Consider the following 23,335-nt stretch of genomic DNA (forward strand, 5'->3'; position numbering starts at 1 on the left):
CAGCTGGAAGGTTGAGTAAATCTGAATTACACCAAATAATGGATTAAAGAAGTGTTGGTGTTTTGGTTTTCTAACATGATTACTCACAAAAGGCAATAACGCATACAGAAGCATACATATAAGCTGCACACTCATGTTTGATCATGTTGTAGTTTGTTCTGTTACACCACACATGAAGGCACCAGACTTACATCAGAACATTATGTTAAATGTATCAGGAAGAGTAATAAGTCTTTAGAAAAACCTAATGTTTCAGAGCCGCATAGTAACTAGGACGGAAAAATCAAAAGAAAGGGAGGAAAGGGAAGGACGTGCCTTGGAGAACTAAGTAAGAGACAACAGACCTTGGCCACATGAGGTTTTATGGGCACATAATGATTCCATTTATAACATGACCAAACCCCATTCTACCACAGATGTCACTGTTGAGTTTTTGTTAAAGTGTCGGCTCTGTCAACACGTCGAGAAAAGCTGGTTCTGTAATCATCATTACTACTCAAAAAAAGGGGGAGACGTGCCATAAAATAAATCCAGTTCGGCAAAAGAACACACAAACACAACTTCTACACCTATTGAACAAAAGGTGAGTGACTAGTGAAACTAATGAGTTGAAACTCTTCTGAAATGACACATCGACGAGACAGACGTACTAAAATATCACACGGCTTTGATTGTTAATGACCTTGTTAAGTAAAACTAAATCCTTAAAGACACTGTCTGTGTACTTGATGTCTGTGAAAGTAATAAAGATGACTTACAGCCAGGAGCTGAAGTGAAGGTCGAGGAAAGCTCCAGATGTGTGTCTAGCATCACACACTGACCTTATCAAGCACCCCTAATAAATCAAATGCTTTGAGGACAGCACCTCAGTCTAAATGGCGCTTGAAAGGATCTCACAGAAAAGATGTCGTATACAGGTGTATCAATTTTTCTGACATGAACATCTGTATGTTTAAGGGGCCTCTGTGAACTCAAACTACTACATTCTGCAGCAAAAAAAACAGCTTGTTCTCCATTAGGCCTACGACCGTCTGGATGGCTTCTCACCACAGGTGGTTATTTTGATACAACATTTAAAGTCTGGAGGTGTTTTCAGGTCATGTCATTTTGACATGCATGTATCAACCTCTATGTCACTTGGCTTTACTCTTGGTCTACAAAGCACTGAATGGTCCTGGACCAAAATACATCTTGGATTTATTGGTCCCCAATGAACCATCTAGACGCCTGAGATCATCAGGGACAGGCCTACTGTGTGGACCCAGGGTCAGGACCAAACAGAGTGAAGCAGGATTCAGTTATTCTGCCCCTCACCTGTGGAACAGCCTTCCTGAACACCTGAGGTCTGCTCAGACAGACACTTTATTTAAGTCAGGCCTGAAAACTCATTTGTTTACTGCAGCGTTTTCCTAATTTATGATTTTATTCTTTTTATGATTGTAATTTCCTTCTTAATTTAATGTTTTAAAATGTTTTTATTCTGTGATTTCATCTTATGTAAAGCACTCTGAATTGCCTTGTGTATGAATGGTGCTATATAAATAAAGCTTTGCCTTGCCTTGCCTTGAATGTCCTAATTGAGGCTTAGTTCGCCCCAACCACAAACAAATGTGTCCAAAAAGAATAATGCAAGTATGGCATCTTCAAGATGAACTTTAAGTATATATAAATGGTCTCCATTTTGTAATTAGTTTTTTTTTATTTTGAAATTGCTTAAGGCTGCCCAGCAAGGAGCACCACCCACCAGTGAGTGCACACAACAATGTCTAGGGAGGAGTTGGGATTGAACCACCAACCTTTGGGTTATTGGACAGTGGAAAGTGTAGGAAAGTGTCTCACTGGTGTCACTCGTGGGTAGTGTACGCAACTAAACATCTTTAAATGAATCAGTTGAAACATGGTGGCTTACCAAACCACTGATAAAGTCAGAATATTTAGTTAATTATAGTAGATTAATGTTTGTAGACTTGACACAGTAGGAATACATGTAGTCCAGTATTAAAACAAACAGGATTACCACACTGTGTATTAGAAACCCATACTTTTGTTTAATTGGTGATTGTGATCAGCGATTGGTCAAGACAGGAGACAAAAAATATGCACGACCAACAGAATCATGTAGTACAAGGCACCTGCCATACCATGCTTGCAGGACATCTGAATTCTTCCATTTCCTTTAACCTCCCAGCTGCAGCTTCTCGGCTGTTTTCAACATCTGGACTTTTTTAACATGTAATAGGCCCATGTTTAGATCTAGATCTCATCCTATTTACATTCTACTTATTTGAGTCCCTGAGGATCACTTATGGCCAACATTTTCAACATGCAGAAAATAACTTTTGGCAGTCACCTGAGTACAACTCAGCACAAAATGCTCCAGCAGTGGCTGTGATTAACCGGGAGAACATTCTGCTGCAATCACATTCATCACTCATGAGGCTGCACAGAACATCCTGCTATCCATCATCCAAACCCCAATCTAACTACCAGAGACACACACGCAGAATGGAAGATGGACAAACCAGTGCTCATGATGTACAAGGACAGATAGAGTTAAACACACAAGTTAAGTGAAGAAGAAGACATGAACCAGGGAGCATATTAAGCTTGGGAGATGTAACACTTAAAAATGATTCAGACTCACCCTCAGACCAGGAAAGCCGCTTATGCCAGTTCCGCCAACAGGCCCCTGTGAAACATCACAGCAACATCCTAAGTACACAGGACAGGACATTTACAGTACAGAAATTTCCTCATTCTCAAGGCTGCCCAGTGAGAAAGCATCTCAACACATTTATATCCAACTATTGATGTCAATGGGAGATAAATACAAAGTGCGATGCCCAGTGCTGTTGGGCTGTACTTTAAAACTGAATATACTTTAATGTGTCCTACTGATGGTGAACAGGGAGAACACATGGATGCTAGCATATGAGTATGAATCTAAGTTTTGATGAGAACAGACAATAAAAAAAAAAACTCACACTATAGAGGGAAGAAAGAAACTGAAAGAGGAAAAATTAAATCACCACCAAATGAACAGGTTCCCACCTCTTTGCCATCTGGACCAGGAGGCCCCCTCTCCCCTGCATCACCCACCGGCCCCTGTGAGAAAAGTACATCACCCTTACATTAAAGAAAGTCAGGGGGAAACAGTTCTACTGTAATTATATCTTCAATACGCAGGCTGTAGGACATACATACAGGTAAGTAATAGTCATGCTTTTAGGCTTTCCTTTTATTTCACTTCTACTATTTTTTCACATATTTATTTTATGTGTTTTCTGCTAAAGTATTTATAATGAAACATGTTTTAATGAAACATCGCTGTTCAAAAAAAAAAAAAAACCAGACACTGGGCTGTCTGCCCACTTGGCAACTTGAACACAGAGATGCCAAGATTTGTTTTTAAAACATTAACTTTTCACAGAGTGAGGGCCTGACCCAGACATTCCAACTGTTTCTGTCTTCAATGAACTGTCATTTTTCAAAGCCATCCTGGAACAAGCTTTGCAGAAAATGCATGTGAAAATAGTGCTTGTATGGCACATGGTTGGTTGATGGTTGTGGATAATAAATACTAAAGGGTGAAATGTATATACCGCATTTTCCGGACTATAGGTCGCACCGGAGTATAAGCCAAAAAATGCGTAATGAAGAAGAAAAAACATATATAAGTCGCACCGGAGTATTAGTCGCACCAGTGGGCCAGCGTAAATCTCTACGTTTTTAGCATAACGTTGCCTCCCGAATTCCTCTTAACTTAAGTGGTGCGGCTGCAGGGCATTGAGAGTGGGCATTTCAACAAGTTCTGCAGAGAAATGATTAGCTTCCCCGCACAGAAACTCCTATAAACATCCTGTAAATGAGTAAAAGGCAGACTGCTGTGTGCTATAGCTGTCTGGAATTAGCAACATATCGACCACACGCGTCATCTATGCTCAGAACGCAACGTGTGGACAAGCTGGAGGTGGAAGAGAACCGTCAGGAGAGGGAGGGAACAGTTGCCATTATATCTGTAATGGGACATCAGGACAACTAATTGCACCTGAGTATAAGTCGCATACCCAGCCAAAGGATGAAAAAAAGTGCGACTTAAAGTGCGGAAAATACGGTATTATGAGATGGATAACATCTCTATCAGTTTATAAAAGCACGCTGATCTTCAACAAAGACAACACATTCATCACACCTGTAGCTGTCTCCAATATCTAGTACAGATGTTAAATGTACATTTTTTTGTGAAACTATAAGCCAAAAGGGATTCATTATTACGTGTCTTCCTTTGGGTCCAGGTTTTCCTTTGGGACCAGGAATGCCCTAGAGAAAAAAAAAAGAAAAACAAGTGAAAGGATTACCCAAATCTGGGGTACGGAATCAAGGGGATGGTCCTAGCAGTCAGTTTTAAGACTGAGATGAGGAGATTTCTGCCAGCCAAAGTAGCAGAACAGCTAGCCACAGGCATTTTTAATGTCATCTGTTCATCGATATGAATCAAATTTATAAAAAGCACCATACTACTGCACAGCCTACAGTGAGCCAGGATTAAAAAACCGTTTCATCACATGAAATGAATAATTAATAGTTCTTTGGCACAAGCTAAGCTGACACTTCAAGCTATAACAGAGCCATAAAGACCAGGATTTCCTTGAGGCTGGAATGCAACAATAATGAAGGAATGCATGACGTTATCCAGGCACAGAATAAATGGATAGTGCCTTTCTGTAGCCTAATAATCTTCCATGTTCAAATTAATGCTTTACACCCTGCATAGCTGCTGTCAATCATATTTTATGTTTAGTTTTGGCCAATGAGCCAAAACCTACATCTGTATGTAGCTCATCATAAATCAAGATATGCAGAAGCAACATTTCAATGCTGGCATCAAATGTGTGTAAAAGAATGTAAATCATATTTAAAAATATCAGGTGCACTTCAAATAAACATAAACATCACTCACTCTCTCCCCTTCCAGCCCTGGTGGACCAGCTACCCCAGGTGGCCCAATAAAACCCTGAAAAGAGCAATATGTCACATTAGAACAAAACTACATGTGTATAGTGTTTCTTTAGGCCACACAGCACATTGCTTATAAAAACCACTGTGATGTGATTTATGTCACAGACCAGTAGCACAGAGAACATTGCTCACTTTAGCGAACAGGTAGCCTTTGCAGTACAGTATATGCAATGTCAATCAATCAATGCTGGTGGTAATGATGGTCAGACAGTGATGCTGATGACCAAACCACTTGGAACTGACTGGATGACACACAGACAAAACAATGCTGGGGAACGTTAACGGGTTAAAATGAGATCCTGATGTTATGAAGGTTTTATTTTAACATTTGAAAACTTTTTTCTCTGGATTTCTAAGACATAATGTGACTGACAATCTGTTCACAAACAGCCAAACAATAATCACAATATAATGCTGTTCTCGACATCTGTAGCATTACTTTGGCTGCATCTCTGTATGTGTCAGTTAGCATGCAATGTGCTTCTGTCTGTCTCTTTCACACACTCACACGTCTAATTATTAGCGCACCGTCTGTCTTTGTGACTCCTTTTCACCCTGCCCGGCTCGCTGACATAATAATCCCACCTATCCCTTTTTCCCTCTGAGCAGCAATGTTCCACTTAAGTCTCTTCTCTCACTAGCTCATTTGACCCCTTCCCTCGGCTTTCATACTTTGTCCCATCTGTTTCTCGTCCATCGTCTTTTCTCTTTCCTCTGTTCTACTGTTTTGGGGCATTCCTTGGCTCAGGAATGAACTATAGTAAGAACAACGAGTCAGCCTTCAGAATGACAACCTAGAGTTGGACCAGCCCCCACAAGCAGACTCCTATAAGGCAGTATGTCCAATCCTGATCAGTCTTTTCTGGAGTGTGCCTGAGGGACTAATCCTTTCAGGAAATAAAGTGTTCAACCATCACTACTGAAGAAAAAAAAAAGGCAGAATGTGAGCAGAGGTACTTGTACTTACACGGACACCTTTAGAGCCAGGGCTACCTTGCGGCCCAGCTGAGCCCTGCAAGAAAAGAAAAACTGTGGTGAGGAGGATCTATTGTCACTGTAGATCTAAGCTCATTGACTTCACCTGATGAACAACATATGTAATAAACTAAAAGGCCTGATAAGAGACAAAACAATTGCTAAAGAAATTTGGCAGATGGGTTTCAGCACAGGCGATATTTGTTGTTGTTTACCACTTAAATACAGATACACAATGAGGCATGCATTGTGGACAGGACGTTAAAACTTTATGATTATAATGGCGTTGAACTCTGTGTGTCACTAAAACAATGACTGACTGATGGAGGCGCTATTTTCAGTGTTTTTCACTGCACCTGCCTGCCAGGGTAACCTGCAGCTCCAGCTTCCCCAGGAGGTCCTGGTATGCCCTGCAGTGGAGAAAAAGACGAGAGCAAAAGAGAGAGAGAGAGAGAGAGAGAGAGAGAGAATGAATGAACAGTGAATAGGGAGATTAGTAAGATGGATAAAGTGAAAGAGGAGAAACAGACTTCTACCAGCGCTGCCAGCAGGAATAAAACAAGCACTGTTCCTTCTGGACAGCCTCGTCTAGTAACTGCACCTTTCTGCACCCCTCCAACACACTACCCCCTCACTCTGCTGTTGTTTCAGCCCACTGTAATGGGTCTTGTTACATGTTAGCACTCTGATGAGCAAAAGGTTTTTTTCAGCTGAAGGGCTAATGTAACTTGTCATGTACACAGGTTGTATCTGAATCTGTCTATATACACTAAATGGAATTTCTGTATAAATGAGGTATGAAGGCACACCATATATGCCACCAACAAAGTCCACAAAAAGTGTCTAACAGTGTCCTCCTCCTTGGCTTAAACACGGTTGTTTGCTATGCATGCACTCTCAGTGCTGATAATAATAATTGTTCTTGTAAAATTACTACTTACTTGTTCTCCTGGCAGTCCAAACGGACCTTGATAACCCTTAGGACCCTTGACAATGAAATAAAAAAGCATTTTGAGTATAATACAACAACAAACATCAGTAATAATGACCTTTAAGAATGTACACAGCACAACAAGGCTAATGGTAGACCAGAAAAACCAGAAAACCAGAAAAACTGACAGGTTCCCAAATTATGTGTGGGACATGAAAATGTTCTCATGACAGCACTCAAAGTGAACATTAGAGGATACACCATCAACAAAATCATTATGATTATCCACAGGAAACCACAAATGTATATACAAAATCACATATGTTACATCTGGACCAATCTTCTACATCATTTTTCCTACATACAGCACAATGGTACCACTCAACAGGTCTGTGATCCCAGCAAATTATTTCAGAAATCGCACTGCTTGCAGACTAATGCTGCAAATACAAATCTACCGGTAAGTATAAGGTGTCTTTACAAATGACTTAAACCTCCTGTTCCGGAGTAAATGAGGGCTCAGAAAGGAGTTTGTAATATAAAAGTAAAATAAAATGTATCTCTGTAAAAACAGATTCAGTTTCTTGGAGAGAGGTTGGGACGATCTATTCTGAAGTCAGTCCACTCTTTCTTCATAAACTAAACAGAAGATATTGTTCAGTAAATCAGAGCTTTTGGCATGATTACCAACAACAGATGTTTACAGCTAGAAAACACAGGATCAAGGCCAGGTCATGACTTCCAGGGCATCTTTCTTGACCAGTACCATTGACTATCACATGCTTCCGAGGTTGAGACACATGAACCTTCACAGTCAATAAAGGCCCAACATGGCGGCGAAGCATAGACCTCGAGCCAGTCATTTCCTCTCAAAATACCTGATGGGGCACAGTTCATGTGTCGAGTATATTAGGTTCACCTACTGCAAACACTGGTGTGGCCTCCTGGGAGGCAAGGTTAAGGTCAGCTATGTTGAGGCCAAACCCAGACATTCAATAAGAAGCTACTTGAGTAACTGTCTAGATATAGATGTGAGCAGCAGGACAACCTAATATAACACATTTAGTCAGTGAGACTTCTTCTCCTTCTTCTAACTGGCAGCAACATTCTGAATCCTCCTCCATTCTAGGAGGATTCAGAATGTCACTGACCCATGGCCCTGCGCATGGTGCCTTTCCTCTTTCAGATGACCTCAGACCTTGACCTCAAAGTCAATTGGGGTTAAGCAAAGCAGCACCACATCCTAGAAGAGCTTGGGCTGACCTCTGACTGAAGAGGTGCAGCAAATCAAAACCCAAACCAAATATACAGAAATGTGTTGATGTGTGTGAAAACGAAAGCTAAAGATGGGCTGCAACAATAGAGGAAAAATACAATTTGAATTACAATTTTAACACAATAACCTCACCATAGGTCCTGGAAATCCATCTGGTCCAGGGAGACCTGGTGGACCTCTGTCACCCTAATTTAACAAACAAAAAACAAATGTTATCTTTAAAAAAATTAATACAATAAAGTAGACATCAGTAATAACAATTTCACGCCTCAGAAGATTAGTGAGAAACTGGGAAATAGTAGAAAAGACTTCATTAATAACACAAAATCCCACTGTTTATCTTAAGAAAACGTCATGGATTTTCCAAAGGTGAAGAGATGGACAGTTCAAAAATGCTTCTGCACCTCAGCTCTATGTTAGAAAATGTTGCTTCTAATCAAAACCATATGCTGAACAATATGGTCCCTTCTGAAAAAGGATGTGAGGTGAAAGGTTTAATAGTGATTAGAGAGATGATGTTAATGCAGACATGGTGCTAAGAGAGGGAAAGCTGCAATGACTACCAAGTACTATGACAGTGTAAACCCCTTTGTTCACAGAAGATTCACAGTAGGAAGGAGCACAGTGTAATAAAATGTGTTGTCATTCACTGTGTCTCAGAGATTATCTATTTTTTAAACATTCTTAGAGGATTTCTACAAGTGAACAGAGTATTAAACTTGAAAAAAGACACTTTAGATCTTAATTAGTTCAAGACATTTAGCAGTGCTGCCCAGGAAATCCAATAGTGCACTAATGTCTGGAAACAAGGAAAAAAACAAAAACAAAAAAACAAGGATGAAGTGAGACCAGCTGTGGTGACGCCAGACAAATCAGTGATAACAGACTCCAAAACACATAAAACAGGGATAAGAGGAAGTTGCTGAATGAATTAAACAGGATAAGAAACCCAGACTCTCAAACTAATTATTCGAACATTCCACCAACAATTTTTTACTACGTACATAAGAGGAAATTTAAAAATGTGTTTTTCATTGAGTGACAATTTTCATTTTTCACCTTAAATATAATATATAAATCTATAAATCTACATAAAAAAAACAGTGAGCTGAAATGATATGACTTATTTGAGATGCATACTAATGAGACAAGGTGAAACCAAAGACAGCCTGAGGCTGGGGCTGGGCGCCAGACACAGAGACGAGTGGCAGATTCCTTACCTTCTCTCCTGGTGGTGCCTGGCCTGGAGACAACCCGGGGTCTCCCTTTGAACCCTAAAACAGAAGCAGGGTCACAAGGTTAGAAAATCTACACCACCACAAATGTATCTCTCACTTATAGCAATGCCAACTTGGAGGCGTGAGAGCTGGAGCAGCTCCCAGATGTCAATAGACAAAAGGCAGGGTTGGTCGCCAGCCTATGTCAGGGGCTAAAGCATTCTTGCATACCCATGGCCAATTTAGAGTCCCAAGCTGTTGTCAATCATGATCAATTACCAATATCTTCTCTGATTGTCGCATAGTGTGGTTATTAACTAACAGCTGGTCCAGGCCACATCTGATGAATTCTTAACAACAGCTGTCTGCTCCCTCTTTCAACAGGTATGATATCCTTAAGATTCTGAGCATAAGGTTTCCATAGTTTTGACTGACAGCCAGCGAGGCATACACAGGCTCAGGGAGGGGGAGCAGAAACTCTACTACAAGATAAAAACAGAGTTCCTTCCTGTTTGAAAAAAAAAACAATCACAAGGGCAAAGAGCAGATTGACACGCTCCTTTAAGTTAAAAAGAATATTGTCATAACATTTCAGACTGTGCTTAAACATGTCAACGAAGCTCATCATCTGTAACTATACTCCTCTGTGTCCTAGCAACCAAACACATCTCAACAAGAGACAAAGAGTCTCTCAGTCCCTCTCCTGCCCCCACAAAAGGTTTTTGGGGGGCTGAGACTGACTCACCAATCGGTCACTTCGGCATCAGATGGGCCGTGTAATTTTCCAAAAGGATGTGGGTGTGCAGGCAGCAAGCCCGTCAGAGTTTCATGAATTTATAAAAGCTACAGAACAATTCAATCTCCCTGTGTGTTGAACTAATGAAACCAGTGTACACTACTGACGAGGAGAGGATGGTGGAACATCCACTCACCCTTTGTTTCTGCTTCTATAAAATGACTTGCTACACATTACTACTGACTGAATGGTCTCTGCAGCCACTCTGTGGTAGCCGCTCATGAATACATTCACCACAAACTTCCATGCAGCTGCCCACATCCTTGCTCAGTTGAGCCAATGTTTTGGTCTCATGCTGGGATAAGGTTCAGCAGAGATGCTTGCCTTATTCTTTCCCTTTGTATGTCTGCGTCATGACCAATGAGCCAGGACTAGCACTATTATGCCCTGTGGTGAAAACTGGAGCAATAACGACAGACACAAGCCGTGGGTATGTCATTTATACCAACAGCCGGCCCTCTTTTCTGCCACACTGTGACAATATATTGGCTCATTATTATAATACTCCTCAACATCTGGCTGTGTTTGGTTTAATTCCCCTTTTGCATGTGCTCTGTTCTTTTCAGGGAACAACACATCAGTCTCGTCAATCGGCGTAATTAATTCCATTTGACACATACCGAAAGGAACATTCTGTAAGCGTGCAGGTTTTTTTAGGATAATTCAGTGACACTGTGACATCACAGGATTAGTGGTTTATTGTAGTTTAATCTAGTTTAATTAGTTTATGTGTATTCAGCAGGATCAGCTCTATGCAATTGTTGTCACTGGCCTGATTATGTGATACTAAATCAAACACTTCAATACAGACACTAACCACAGTCCTGCCTGGTACTGTTAGGGGGCTGCTTATGCCCCCAGAAAGACACTCACCTTGGGCCCAGGAGGTCCAGGTGATCCTGGGTTTCCATGAGGACCAGCAGGACCCTGGAACAGATACAGAAGAGAAGAACTCGTGTTGTTTTTACTTGCAAAGCAAAGTCGTTTTGAAAGTATTACATACGTACTTAGAATCAGAATTAGCTTAGAATTAAAACATCTGTCTGTTTCCATGACAAACGCCCACATCAAATGGAGTGGTGGTGAGTTCAAAGGCTCAAAGCCTGATAACGCTAACAATTAGAGAGAGAATATTAGGTCTGCTCTGTGCTCAGACAGACGAGACACAACCACAGTATGCTGCTGTCAGCTTTCCGCCACATAATGATTCAAAGCCTGTTTCTACTTTATGACTTAGCCTACAGGGTTAAGATTGTTCTGCAACAGCCATGGGCTTTCCAAGGAGACATGTCTCACCATATGCCACCTCTTCCTGTCTACAGCCTGCCCTTCTGTCTCATGCATGCTTGCCACGCATGCTAAAAAAGGCTCCCTCCTTCGATCTAAATAGAACTGACCCTCTGGCACAGCAGGGATGCCAAATCAGGGGCTTGAGCAGAACAGCACTAGGTCTCCTAACCGGTATGTTGTCTTCTAATAAAACGCCACAATAGTGATTGAAAGGGGTCCAGGCTTGGTGATTAGTTTATAATGTGACCACCACACTTCTAGTGTATACTTCAATCCTCTAATCATAAGCACAAAAACGTTGCATGCCATGATCATTTTACACATCTATTAACCTCTAGAGTTTCTCTACAAACCGCTGTGCGGTCTTCTGAACTTTCAACTGATTAATCTGGTAGCTCAAACATCCCCTACATGCCGCTAAACTACTGACATGCACACTATGAGGAAGGAGCAAAAAAAGATTACATCTGTGTTGAACTGAGACTATGAACCAAGAAATCATATACCTAATATAACATAACAAGAGATAAACTATATATAATAGTACATAAACCTGTTATGATTGTATCAATTAATTTAAAGCAATGATTTGTCACCGATATATGTGAAGGAATATGAAGGTGTTTGAATCAATCTAGATGTAATTAGGTTCATTGTATTGAAGCACTGCAGGTTTACATTCCATGTGTTGTTAGCCATGATGATAATGTTTCGATGCAGAATAGAGAATGGTGTAAATTTTAACTTCTTCACCTTAACTAGGGCCCTATAAATTCCGTTTTATTTTTTCCCAAATTCAGTTTTTTCCATTTTAATTTTGGGGAAATGCCAATTTTTGACCTTATTTTACTACCAGAAGCATTGTGTTTTTAATGTAAATGACTAAATTGAATAGAAACGAACTTAAATTTATTGAGGTGACGTTTCCTCAACATGGTAACATACAGTAGTGCATCAAAAACAAGCAGCAAGTTTGAAAGTTGAAACTTTAGTTGACTTATTATAAAACAACCGAACATTTGAAACTTTTTCAAGGGGAACATAACAAGTTATTTCAGCTGTAGTTAGTCCCTGTGAGCTGCCCTCTCTACAAGTTTCCCACCTACTCACCTCATCTGTGCAACATCTGTTAATATGTTACATGTTATTTGAATTCTCTTGTATCTTTATTGATAGTTTTACTTCATACTGTATTATATATATATTTTTTTAATCTTGTACTACTTTTAATTCTACTGTGTCTGTGCTGTTGCAGTAACTCATTTTGTGGGACAAATCTTAATCTTTCCCCTCAGGGATAAATAAAGGAATTCTGACTCTGAGCAGAGACACCGCCACTGAAATACATGACTGACATGCCTCTGTGTGCTGAGATCAGCGAGTGTCTGTCTGTCTGTGAGGAGCTCCGCACTCAGGCCTCTCCAGTAGTTATTAGTATTTTTAAGTTTCCAATCGAGTGTTGACAGAATCTGTAAAACAACAGTTCACGTGGCGCACAGAAGTCGTTCGGGAACTGCTCGGCTCTGTACTGAGGGGCGCAGAGTTTTGCTGTTTCTATCGGTGACGAAGAGAGAGCTGTACGCAGCCGCTTCGCCATGGTTACAGTGTTTTGAAAGGGGAGGGGCTCAGTCTGTGGAAGGGGCTTCTTGTGCCACCCGGATTAGCTTCCCTTTGTGCAGTTTTCCCCGGACATACGTTCCTCTTACGCATAAAAACAGCGCTACAGTCAAATTATGTCAAATTCCGCATTAAAATGTAGATTCCGTTTTAATCAGCCAATTCCGCAATTCCGTGATCGCGGAAATCATAGGGCCCTAACCTTAACTCATACCTCATCCATTAAATAAAATGTGTCTGTTTATGTGTGAAGCTTCCTCCAGGGCTTGTGGCATGATCGCAGCATTGCATCATGACTGCTTTGGCAGTTGTGTACAAAGTAGTTTTAAGATCAGAGTGGAGATGTACCCTGTACTGCTGCTGCTGCTGCTGCTGCTGGTTTGCAGCTGGAACCATCTGGTCACTTAATATGCAGAAAAAAATCGAATCCTCAAAGCAAAACTATCTCATCGTCATGTGCTACTACAAAGCTAAGCTGTCCCTGAGTTTAATTAGGCTAACCATAAACATGTCTTCACAACAGTTACAGCTGTGATGGTAAACACAGGCAAAACACATATGACTAGCACGTCCTGACCACCATAACATAGGATAAAAATAAGACTTGTGTTAATGTGTTAATTAACAGAAGACTAGATTAGATTAGTAACCCCAATAAACCTGATCTTTACTGGTTTATAGTGGCCCTGCACTTCTTGCATGAATCAGCCGCTGTATGGTATTATACAAGGTTATAGGGACATTTACACATTAAACAACTTTCTATTCCATAAAAGGGACAACCACACTTTGTATTATTCAACACATTTTTGACGTGTGTTGCACTGATGCACGCTGACAATACATCCACAAATCACTCCTCATCATCATAGATTAAACCTTCTTCTAGCAGTATGGTAGTGCAAAGATTACTCACCCGAGAACCTCTTTTTCCTGGAGGACCAGGTAAACCAGGGGGACCAGGAGGACCCTAAACCAGAGAGAAAGAGGGGACAGAGGGGAAAAAGTAATGTTGTAGGGAATGTTGTAGATGATGAGAGAGGGGGGGGGGAATAGAGGGGGAAAGGAAAAGAGGGACAGAGTAAGTTAATGGCAAGCAATAACATGTAGTTCACTGTCCCGGCCTCTGCAATGATGAGTATGTACTATATTTATGTAAGAGCTCTGAAATTCAAAGAAACCAGCCAAATGTTTTCAACTAAATCCCTGTTAGGAAAACTGAGCAGAAAGGATCGAGTTACACTCTGAAGACGAGACAGACAGCAGTGACCTTTGGTTGACCTCTGGGATTAACATATACTCTGTCATAAAACTGCAGTATGAAAATATGTATTGTAACAACTGCATGCAAGCTACATTTATTAAGTGACTCACTTCTTCAAGCAACTTTTAGCAACTCTCACATGATTGATTCTGTAAATACTCAGAAAATATAGCCTACCTACTGGCTATATCTTCTGAGAATAACAGGAAATTATCTCATTGTGCTGTTGCTGGAAATCAAAAAATATGACTATGAAAATCAAGAGTTTAGTAACCACACTAAAATATGTGTATTTGTTTATACACAAAATGAAAATATGATGTGCTGTTGAAATTTCAGAACCAGAATGTTGAAACTTTCTGTGTAAATGTTTTACAGTAGGCTCAGATTACAAGAGCTTCAGGCCATTTCATTCCCTAATTCACCCCTCCTGTCAATCAGAGGAAAAATCTAATCAAAGATTTTGCCTGGAACCACTGTGTGGGCTAGATTATCTGGTAATGAGAAAAGTTTATAAATAATGGCTTTAAAATGGTTGGCTACAAAGTAGTTTTTGAGCAGTTTACTGCTAATGTTTAGTGTAAGACATCCACGTTATATACAGCACTGATTGGATGGTCAATATTAACATGATTGGAAAGTAAAGGCTTTTAAAAGGAAACGAAGATTATAAAACAAAGAGAAAACAATCCCACATTTCTGGGATCTGAGTGGGGTCAACAAAGTTCAAACTTATGTGTATCCTTTAATTCATTCATTCAAAACAGTAAAATTTGGGTTGTGCTGCCATGACAGCTACAGATTAAACACCTGAACAACAATCCCCATCAATAAAAAAAATTACACTGTTGCCTTCTCACCTATAAGGTAAAACATCTTTCAGAGACTGTAAAGGAGTGCTCTGGAGCATCTGTATCCCTTGTCTGATAAGTACATGGGCACAGAGGGAGACATGAAGAAAGAAACAGCTGTTTGCTCCTCCACACTCCCACACACAGACAAATGGAAACTGTGAGCACACCACTGCCTTCATCACAACAACAGGGCCTGAAGAAATCAAGGCACTCGAGCAGTAAAATGAAAAAATTCAAATGTTTCATCTGTGCTGCCAAAAAAAGGATCACATCTGAGCAAAGAGTCAAATCAAAGGGCACATTTTCTGGAATGTCAAGGAGCAGAGTGAATCATCTGTTGCACTGTGTGGCACTGACAGGAGCTGAATCACAATATCCTACACAAGCACTTATACACTGAACTGAGGTCAATACATAATCTGTATGTTGTATGTAATTTATAAGTGTAGATCAGACAGTGTACAGATCAGTGCATTGTTTTAAAGGTAGGGTAGGAGATTTCATTCTGATGCACTTTTTGTTAAATTAGTGTAACTTCTCTTTACAATCCGATAGCAGCCGATTAGTTCGGCAGTTTCTCATTAAAACGAAGAATATGAATCATCTGTGGAAGCTATAAAACACTAAAAACATCAGCCAATCCTCCGGGTGGACCCTGCGCGGAGTATTGGCTGGTTGTCACTCTCTTCCTGCTCTGTGTGCACCAGAGAGGTACGTGCATGATGGCCGAAGTCACAGACCTCAGCTCGTCTTCAGGTAATGCGCGTCCATGTGATTGGGAGGCGTGGCTTCGGGATGAGCTCCGAGAGAAAGGGGCGTGTGTTTACTTTCCAAATCTGGCTGACTCTCACTGAGTTTTCAAAATCTCCTACCCTACCTTTAAGATTAGCTTGGTGGATTAAGTTTGACCCAAACAGTTTCCATTAATGACTTTAGTAAAAAATCACTGTCCATACTAATTTTGATCAGACTCTAGGGTTGTTACACTGGAGTTTTCCCACATATACAGCTCTAGCAAATGTGCTTCTGAAAAAGACAGCAAGATCTCAACATGTCAATCAACCTCATCCTCTGTGACAGCGCTGGGCCCTTTTGATCAACACTATAAACAAGCTTCTTATGGTCTCCAGGCATGACACACCACATTACATATAGTTTTTGTTTTAATGTGAAAGAAAGAAAATCTTTTATGATATGTATCAATTGTGCAATTGAACTTAATTACTTGTAATGAGGCTGTAAGCACACAAATAATAAATTCTGTGTTAGTCTCCAACACCCTCTTTGTGGCCAAAGTTACAGTTATTCAATAAAATGTGTTAAAAGTTCCGAAACACAAATCTTGACGTCGGGAACATTTTGAGAACAGAAACTGCTTTTATATTCACCACTGTAGTCATCTAATGATGTGGTTGTAAAACTGTGAAATGCTTCCTTCGAGGAAGGAAGCCAGCTTGTTTTCAAGTTTAAACTAAGAGCCAATGGCACAGTCAGCCGCTGACCTTCTGCTGACCCAGCATTCACAACAGGCCTGCTTCTAGCTGGTCAGAGCAGCCAAGACATACAAATAACTAAAGATAGAAGGATAACAGCACAAACACGCTGGCTAATAAAACATTATTTTTTGCCAAAATGTGATCCACTGAACAAGAGTCTGTGGCTTAGTCTACGCCATGTTCATATTACTGCTGTAAAAACTCATTGCTGGATATAAGCTGTGTTCCTCAAACTGGCCTGTAGACACTTAACTCAGTGAGCACTAGGGAAACAGAAAGATGAATCCTGACAACTTACATCATTGTGTTTAAAGAAAAACCTGACGCACCTCACGTATGGAAATAAAAGCAACACTTCTAAACTATAAAAGCCTGCTCGGAGGCAAAGCAATCCTGACAGACAGCTTACATCACAAGGCTGGATGAACAGCTATTTTCTGATTGCCCGGGTATATTTCCAGCCTTCAGATGAGTAATCCTTTCTAACATAAGAGGAAAAGTAGCTGTACAGTATTCCAGGAAGGGAATGACATGTTATTTAAGCAACTTGTAGATACATGAAATAGATCAGTGCTTAGACATGCCATCACCTTTAAATCACTACATCACACTGCCGAAACTTTTTCATATATCCCCCTTGATTGCAATTATTCCTGCAATGCAGTCATCAATCCTAACACTGTATGAGGTTTTGCTTGTCATTCATTAGTTCAGTCACTTACCGGTGGACCTGGCTCTCCTTTGGGGCCGCGGAAACCCTCTTCATAATCATAGAAGAAGTCTGGACCCTCGTATCCATAATCGTATCCTCCTACGTCTACATCATCATAGCTGCCATCCGTGTCATGCTCTTCTGAGGTGTCCACCTGATTCTCCCTGTACAAAGTGGTAATGTTGGCTCTCAGACGAGTCTCCAAGTGAGAGTCCCCGGTGATGGAGTTGTTCCTGAGTCCTTCCTTCACTCGACTTTGCCTGACTGGGGATGACAGGCCTGGGGTGGCATTCGGAGTCTGTTGGCTCCTGGAGCTGCTCTCTTCCTCTGTGCTGTTTTCAGACTCGTTAGTCTCCCTCTGGGTATTACTGCTGTTTTTCAAAACATTGGATCTGGATGTTGCGGTGACAGTTGTGCTATCAAAAGCTGCAAGATCCAGAGCTGCTTGTCTGCTCGGGGTAGCAGAGGTGGGGCTGTCTGGCTGAAGGGAGGATGTTGCGAGGTGAGAAAGGGGTTCCATCGGGGAAATGTGAGTTGTGTGATCACCAAGTTGAGGTTGTACTGGTGGGCTCAGAGTTGAATACTGGGTAACTAAATTACCTGGGATCAGTTTGACAGCTGCTGTGACTTTGATGGGGGTGAGATGGGTAGCTGTTACTCCAGGAAGTGACTTTATCAAAGGGCTAGAAGGGGGGTCATTTGCCTCAATATCCAAACCAGGGTGCGGCAAAGGCAATCGGTAAGTGTCGGCCAGCCGGCACTGTTTTTTAAGGTAGCTGCAGTAGTGTGCCGCAGTTTGGGCTGAGGGATAGATATCTAGTTGGCATACTTGACCACTGAATGGTGCCGCCTTAGAGTTCATCCTCCCCAGAGTGAAGAGACCCCCGGATTCCCCCAGTGCCTGAGCTCTCCCCAGGATCTGCTCCTGCTTCTGCACTGCTCCACAATCTGCATAAAAGGAAACTGAACGTGCACGAACCCCAACAGCAAAAGGATGCTGGCGTCCATCCTGCCAGTTGTAGGTGAAGTAGATGGAGGCTTTCTCCGAAATATAAACCACAATTCTGCGTGGCAGCAACTGGATGCCAAAACGCAGCCGGTCCCTGCCATCTTTGACACTAAAAAGAAAAGCGTTGTTTGCTCGCCAGGAGCTCAGGCTAACAACAACAGAAAACTCCTCGCCAAAGTCCGGTGGGAAAAGACTTCCTGCTGGAGCTTCATAGAGGGTGTTTGAGTCGAGCGACACCCCATATCCAGAAACAGGAACATCCAAAGGCGAGGGAACATTGGTGTAAGTGGTCGGAGATGAAGTTGTCCTTTTGTAGGGATCCTCTGTGCTGCCTTGAGTTGTAAGCCCCAGTCGATACAGAATATCCACTCCTGGAGGGCAGAGGAGACACACCGGTAAGGTTAACAGGCAAAAGCTAAAGCACAAAGCATTACTTTCTAAAATAAAATCAAATTAAAATAAAGGCAGAAAGGAAGACAGCTGTGGCCCAGATGTGTAGTGACTTCTAAAGAAGTAAGGAGCCAAACTAGACTACACTAGACACAACTTTTCTTCTAAAGGTCCTGCCATTTTTTGTCATGCTACAGGTATGGTGGAGAGATTGTATCTCTTAGCTGGCCTGGGAATGCCTTTGCATGCCCCTAGAAGAGCTGGAGGAGGTGGCTAAGGAGAGGGTTTGGGTTTCTGGGTTTCCCCGCTTATGCTGCTGCCCCCCCGTGACTCAACCCCACATAAGCAGCAGAAAATGGATGGATGGATAGATGGATAAAGGTAAAATTGACAGATAACTAGGCAGTACTTAGTGTTGAAATCAGAAATCCTGTATTTGTGTAAATAGGTGAAAAAGAAAGGGGGGCGTGGATTAAGGGGTGTGTGAGGTCTCTGGCAGACAAAGGCAGCAGCAGTGTTTTAGCCTGCGGGCAGGCCTGTGTGTTTATATGCAAGCATTTGCATGTTTAGTATTTTCATGGAAGGAGGCAGGTTGAAGCACTCTCATGGCTAGTCCAGCGTGACCGCTACTTTTCTCTGAAACAACTCCTCCACTGTATTTGGGGAGGCAAATTAGGGTTCATCATTCATTCAAGCAGAGTTAGTTAATTTAGCACTACAGAGGTCAAAATGAATGTATTAGCAGTGGCTTCACAAAACGTGCTGCCCAGATAGGGCGACCTATCTATCTGCAGCTGATCTAAGCACACACTGAGATGCCCTTAACATTCTTTGCCTGAGGTAACATCAGTCCAGATTCCAATTAACCTGTCTCATATGTTAAGACAAGCTGCTCCAGCTCTCGTGGTGCATTCCTCCTCCCCTCATTATGATGGATTGATTCTGCACAGAGTGGGCTCATCAACTACTGATATAGTAAAGGGAGATGACAATGCAAGATGGACTAAGGGAAGGAGGGGACGTTGAGGCAATTTACGTCAAGTGACAGTAGACAATCCACAGAGATAGAGATATGAACAGCATTTTTGGCACATGCTTTGTGGTGTCCTATCAACAAATTCCGAGTGCCAAATAAATACTTCAATTCAACAACATTCCTTTTAAGGAATCCCCACACAGAGAAATATGTGAGATTATATTTAAATTGTTCACTTGATAGTTAATGAGTTGCACTTTACAGACCCTGAAAAAAACTACATCTAAGGTCATCTCCTAGCTTTTGCTCTTCTCAACCTTAACACCCGATCTACTTCCTGCTCCTATTTGTCTGCCTGATTGTTGTGCTTTCTCAGAGTGCTTCTTCTTAGTGTGTGTTTCCACTTTTGTTTGTGTGTCACATCTTTAAAGAGATCCCTGATGGACCAAAGAAGAGCAAAGAGCAATGAGGGTGAAAATGGGTAAATGGAGAGAGAACAAAGGTTGAGAGGCTTTTAAGGCCGCTGCCAAATGTATGCTGTGGCCAAGAAAGCAAGAGCTGACATGTTAACAGAGAAGGTGAAAATCAGAAGCTTTTGTCTGCAGCGGTGCAGTTGTCATGTTTTGCTTTGTACTACTAAATGTCACAGATTATCCCTGTGGAGAGGACCAAAAAAGGTTTGGCATTTAATGCCATTCAGAATGCTGCTACGCTATAGTGTTGTGTATAAATGCCAAAAAAACACACAATAAATTGCACCTGCATTAACATAAGAACATCCTCAGTAACAGTGTTGATGTGTTGTGAGAGGGCTCTGCTGTTTACCTTGAGATAGGTAGTCTGCTTCTCCAGAGAGTACTGCTGAGCATACTGACAGGAGCAGGAGCAGGTTCCACCTAAAGGGACATAAAGAAGAGTCATTACATAATCCAGTTGTTCACAAGGATGTAACTATACTATACTACAGAGACAAGCCATTTCATGCTCTGAAAAAAAAACACTGCAAACCCACATAACTCACAAAAACTCACATAAAGTAAATGTGTTTTGTGGTCCGAGACAGAAACAATAACTCCAGGAAACACAAGCAGACAGGCAGGGAGTAGGTGCCTGACAGCTAGACAGGGCTGGGATCTCATTAGAGAATATAGAGCACATGTTCAACATAACAAGTAGCAAGATCTGTGCATCAGCTACAAGAAGCAGCAGCTATTTCTGATGTATTAGTAGGAATTAGTCACTACAGCTGTTTCCTATAATAGGTTATGGTCAGAGGCTTCTTCCCATAGCATGGGGACAGCCAGGAAGTAGGACGTAGTACAACACGAGTTACGTAAATTACGTAAAACAGACAAATGAATCCGCCATAAAGGTCGTTCATATTACGGCATATTATTTGCTGTTTACATACGTTAGGCTATCTAGCTACGTTAGCTAGACTTGCTAGCTTTACTATATGTTTCGTATTAAAGTTAATTTTTTTAAAGTGTGCGAAACAAAGACAATAACGAACACATTTTTAGTTTTACAGCACACCTCGACGAGAGTCTTATTTCGAGATTAATGAACTTTTAGAATAATAACTTATTAGTCATAGTGTACTAATATTGCTAGTCTTAACTATCATACCGAGTCTTTTAGGTATAGTCCTCAACACCGCCAGTGGTGATGTGTATTTTATTATGTTAAAAACAAGACTTATGGTCATTTAAACCAAGTTTTTCCTCAGAGGGACGACCGTCAGGGAAGGAACGTCCCCTTCTTCCGCTAACACAATCACCACTTTTAAAAGAATTAACAGTATATAAACAGTGACATTGTTTGTTTAAAGACTACCTCCATATGTTATCTATGTAACATTTAACCGCAGCTAATGGCGGCTAGTTTAAACTGTTGCGTTGACTAATTATTACGTCTTCTTCTTCTTCTTCTTCTTCTCTAATCTCCTCCTCCTCCTCCTCCTTCTTCTTCTTCTGCTTCTTCTTCTTCTCTAAAAGGGCATTACAGCCAGCAGAAGTAAGATTCTGAGTTACCTCAAAAACTTGCTGAAAGTTGTTTTATTGATTGTCTACATAATAATCTTAAACATTTCGGTTATGGTTATCATTTAAGCTATTGATAACCTCCTCTCCTAACCAAGATTCTGTGGATCATTAACATGAGTGGCCTGCTTTAGTTCAGAATCAGAATCAGAATCATGTTTATTGCCATGTAAGTGAAGGGGGTTCACATTACTAGGAATTTGCCTTAGTGATTGGTGCATACAAAGAACATATAATAATTAACATGCAATAAGATAAAAACTAAGATAAAATTAAGTAAATAAACTACAGTAAGGCTAAATTTACATGACAGACATGGCGTAACAGACATACAATGAACAGAACATAAAATACTTGGAGGATGTAATGGTAAACATAGACCCTTATATGATCGAATGGAACAGTGTAATAATGTAATAATGTAACAGGTACCACATGGATCGGTGAGGTGGTACTCGTGTGCAAGTAGTGCAAGATGGAGTAAACAGTGCAAATAGTCGTCATTGTGCAGTGACTATACTAAAGTGACCTTCTGAAGTGACAGTGCAGAGCAGTGCATTAATTACAGTTTAACAGTCCAACAGCAGAGGGGAAGAAGCTGTTCTTGTGGCGTGAGGTTCTGGTCCGAATGGACCGTAACCTCCTGACTGAGGGGAGTGGCTCAAAGAGTCCGTGTCCAGGGTGAGAAGGGTCAGCTGTGATCCGACCTGCACGCCTCAGAGTCCTGGAGACGTACAGGTCCTCGATAGATGGCAGGCTGCAGCCGATCACCTTCTCAGCAGAGCGCACAACACGCTGCAGTCTGTGCTTGTCCCTGACTGCAGCGTGTTGTGCGCTCTGCTGAGAAGGTGATGCAGCCTGCCATCTATCGAGGACCTGTACGTCTCCAGGACTCTGAGGCGTGCAGGCGTGAATAATAATCAATGAACATTAATGCACTTAACTTTAACAAACATTAAGTGTGTTTATCACATGAAAATAATCTTTGTGATTTCAGCCTGCGGATTAGAAAGCTGCACACTGTTCCATGTTCAAAACCTTTTTATGTTTTTATGGTAAATTATAAAACAATCATCTGAATAAATGTATTATAGATCTGAATATAGTAATATAAAAATCCGCAGTAATAGACAATATTAAGCTGAAATTAGGAAGTGCAACATGTAAGAAGTGAAACCTGGAGCACAAGAAAACCCGACCCCTGTGTTCATGAAGACATTCAATCTTTCTGTCAGAAATATATGCAGTGAGCATTTCTGTGTCATGTTTTATTCTTTCCAGTCAATGCTAGATTTTCTCAAAGATCTCAAAGGCATAGTCAACTATTAACCATTTAATTCAGCTGATGTCAGCAAACCTCAACAAAGCTGTGACTGCTTAAACGCTGTGCAGCACAGCTTTTCATTCCAAAAGGAGCGCTAACCAGACTAAGCTAAACCAGCTAAACAAAGAGGAACATGATCAAAACTCT

The 23,335-nt window shown here is 41.2% G+C and overlaps 1 protein-coding gene across 1 annotated transcript in view; it reads right to left on the reverse strand.

Annotated features, from left to right (window-relative positions):
* The window catches only part of col24a1 (collagen type XXIV alpha 1 chain), a 65,015-nt gene that overhangs the window by 36,019 nt on the left and 5,661 nt on the right, over window positions 1–23,335 (reverse strand). Inside the window, exons 2-14 of the mRNA XM_028404452.1 lie at window positions 20,648–20,718; window positions 17,458–18,827; window positions 14,038–14,091; window positions 11,088–11,141; window positions 9,422–9,475; window positions 8,334–8,387; window positions 6,936–6,980; window positions 6,351–6,404; window positions 5,987–6,031; window positions 4,961–5,014; window positions 4,276–4,320; window positions 3,052–3,105; window positions 2,645–2,689 (exon numbers count right to left, since the gene is read on the reverse strand). Coding sequence (XP_028260253.1) covers window positions 2,645–2,689; window positions 3,052–3,105; window positions 4,276–4,320; window positions 4,961–5,014; window positions 5,987–6,031; window positions 6,351–6,404; window positions 6,936–6,980; window positions 8,334–8,387; window positions 9,422–9,475; window positions 11,088–11,141; window positions 14,038–14,091; window positions 17,458–18,827; window positions 20,648–20,718 — 1,999 coding nt within the window. The remainder of the gene's footprint in view (window positions 1–2,644; window positions 2,690–3,051; window positions 3,106–4,275; window positions 4,321–4,960; window positions 5,015–5,986; window positions 6,032–6,350; window positions 6,405–6,935; window positions 6,981–8,333; window positions 8,388–9,421; window positions 9,476–11,087; window positions 11,142–14,037; window positions 14,092–17,457; window positions 18,828–20,647; window positions 20,719–23,335) is intronic.

The sequence above is a fragment of the Parambassis ranga genome, chromosome 4 (genome assembly GCF_900634625.1).
Source record: "Parambassis ranga chromosome 4, fParRan2.1, whole genome shotgun sequence".
In the NCBI taxonomy this organism is placed as follows: Eukaryota; Metazoa; Chordata; class Actinopteri; family Ambassidae; genus Parambassis; species Parambassis ranga.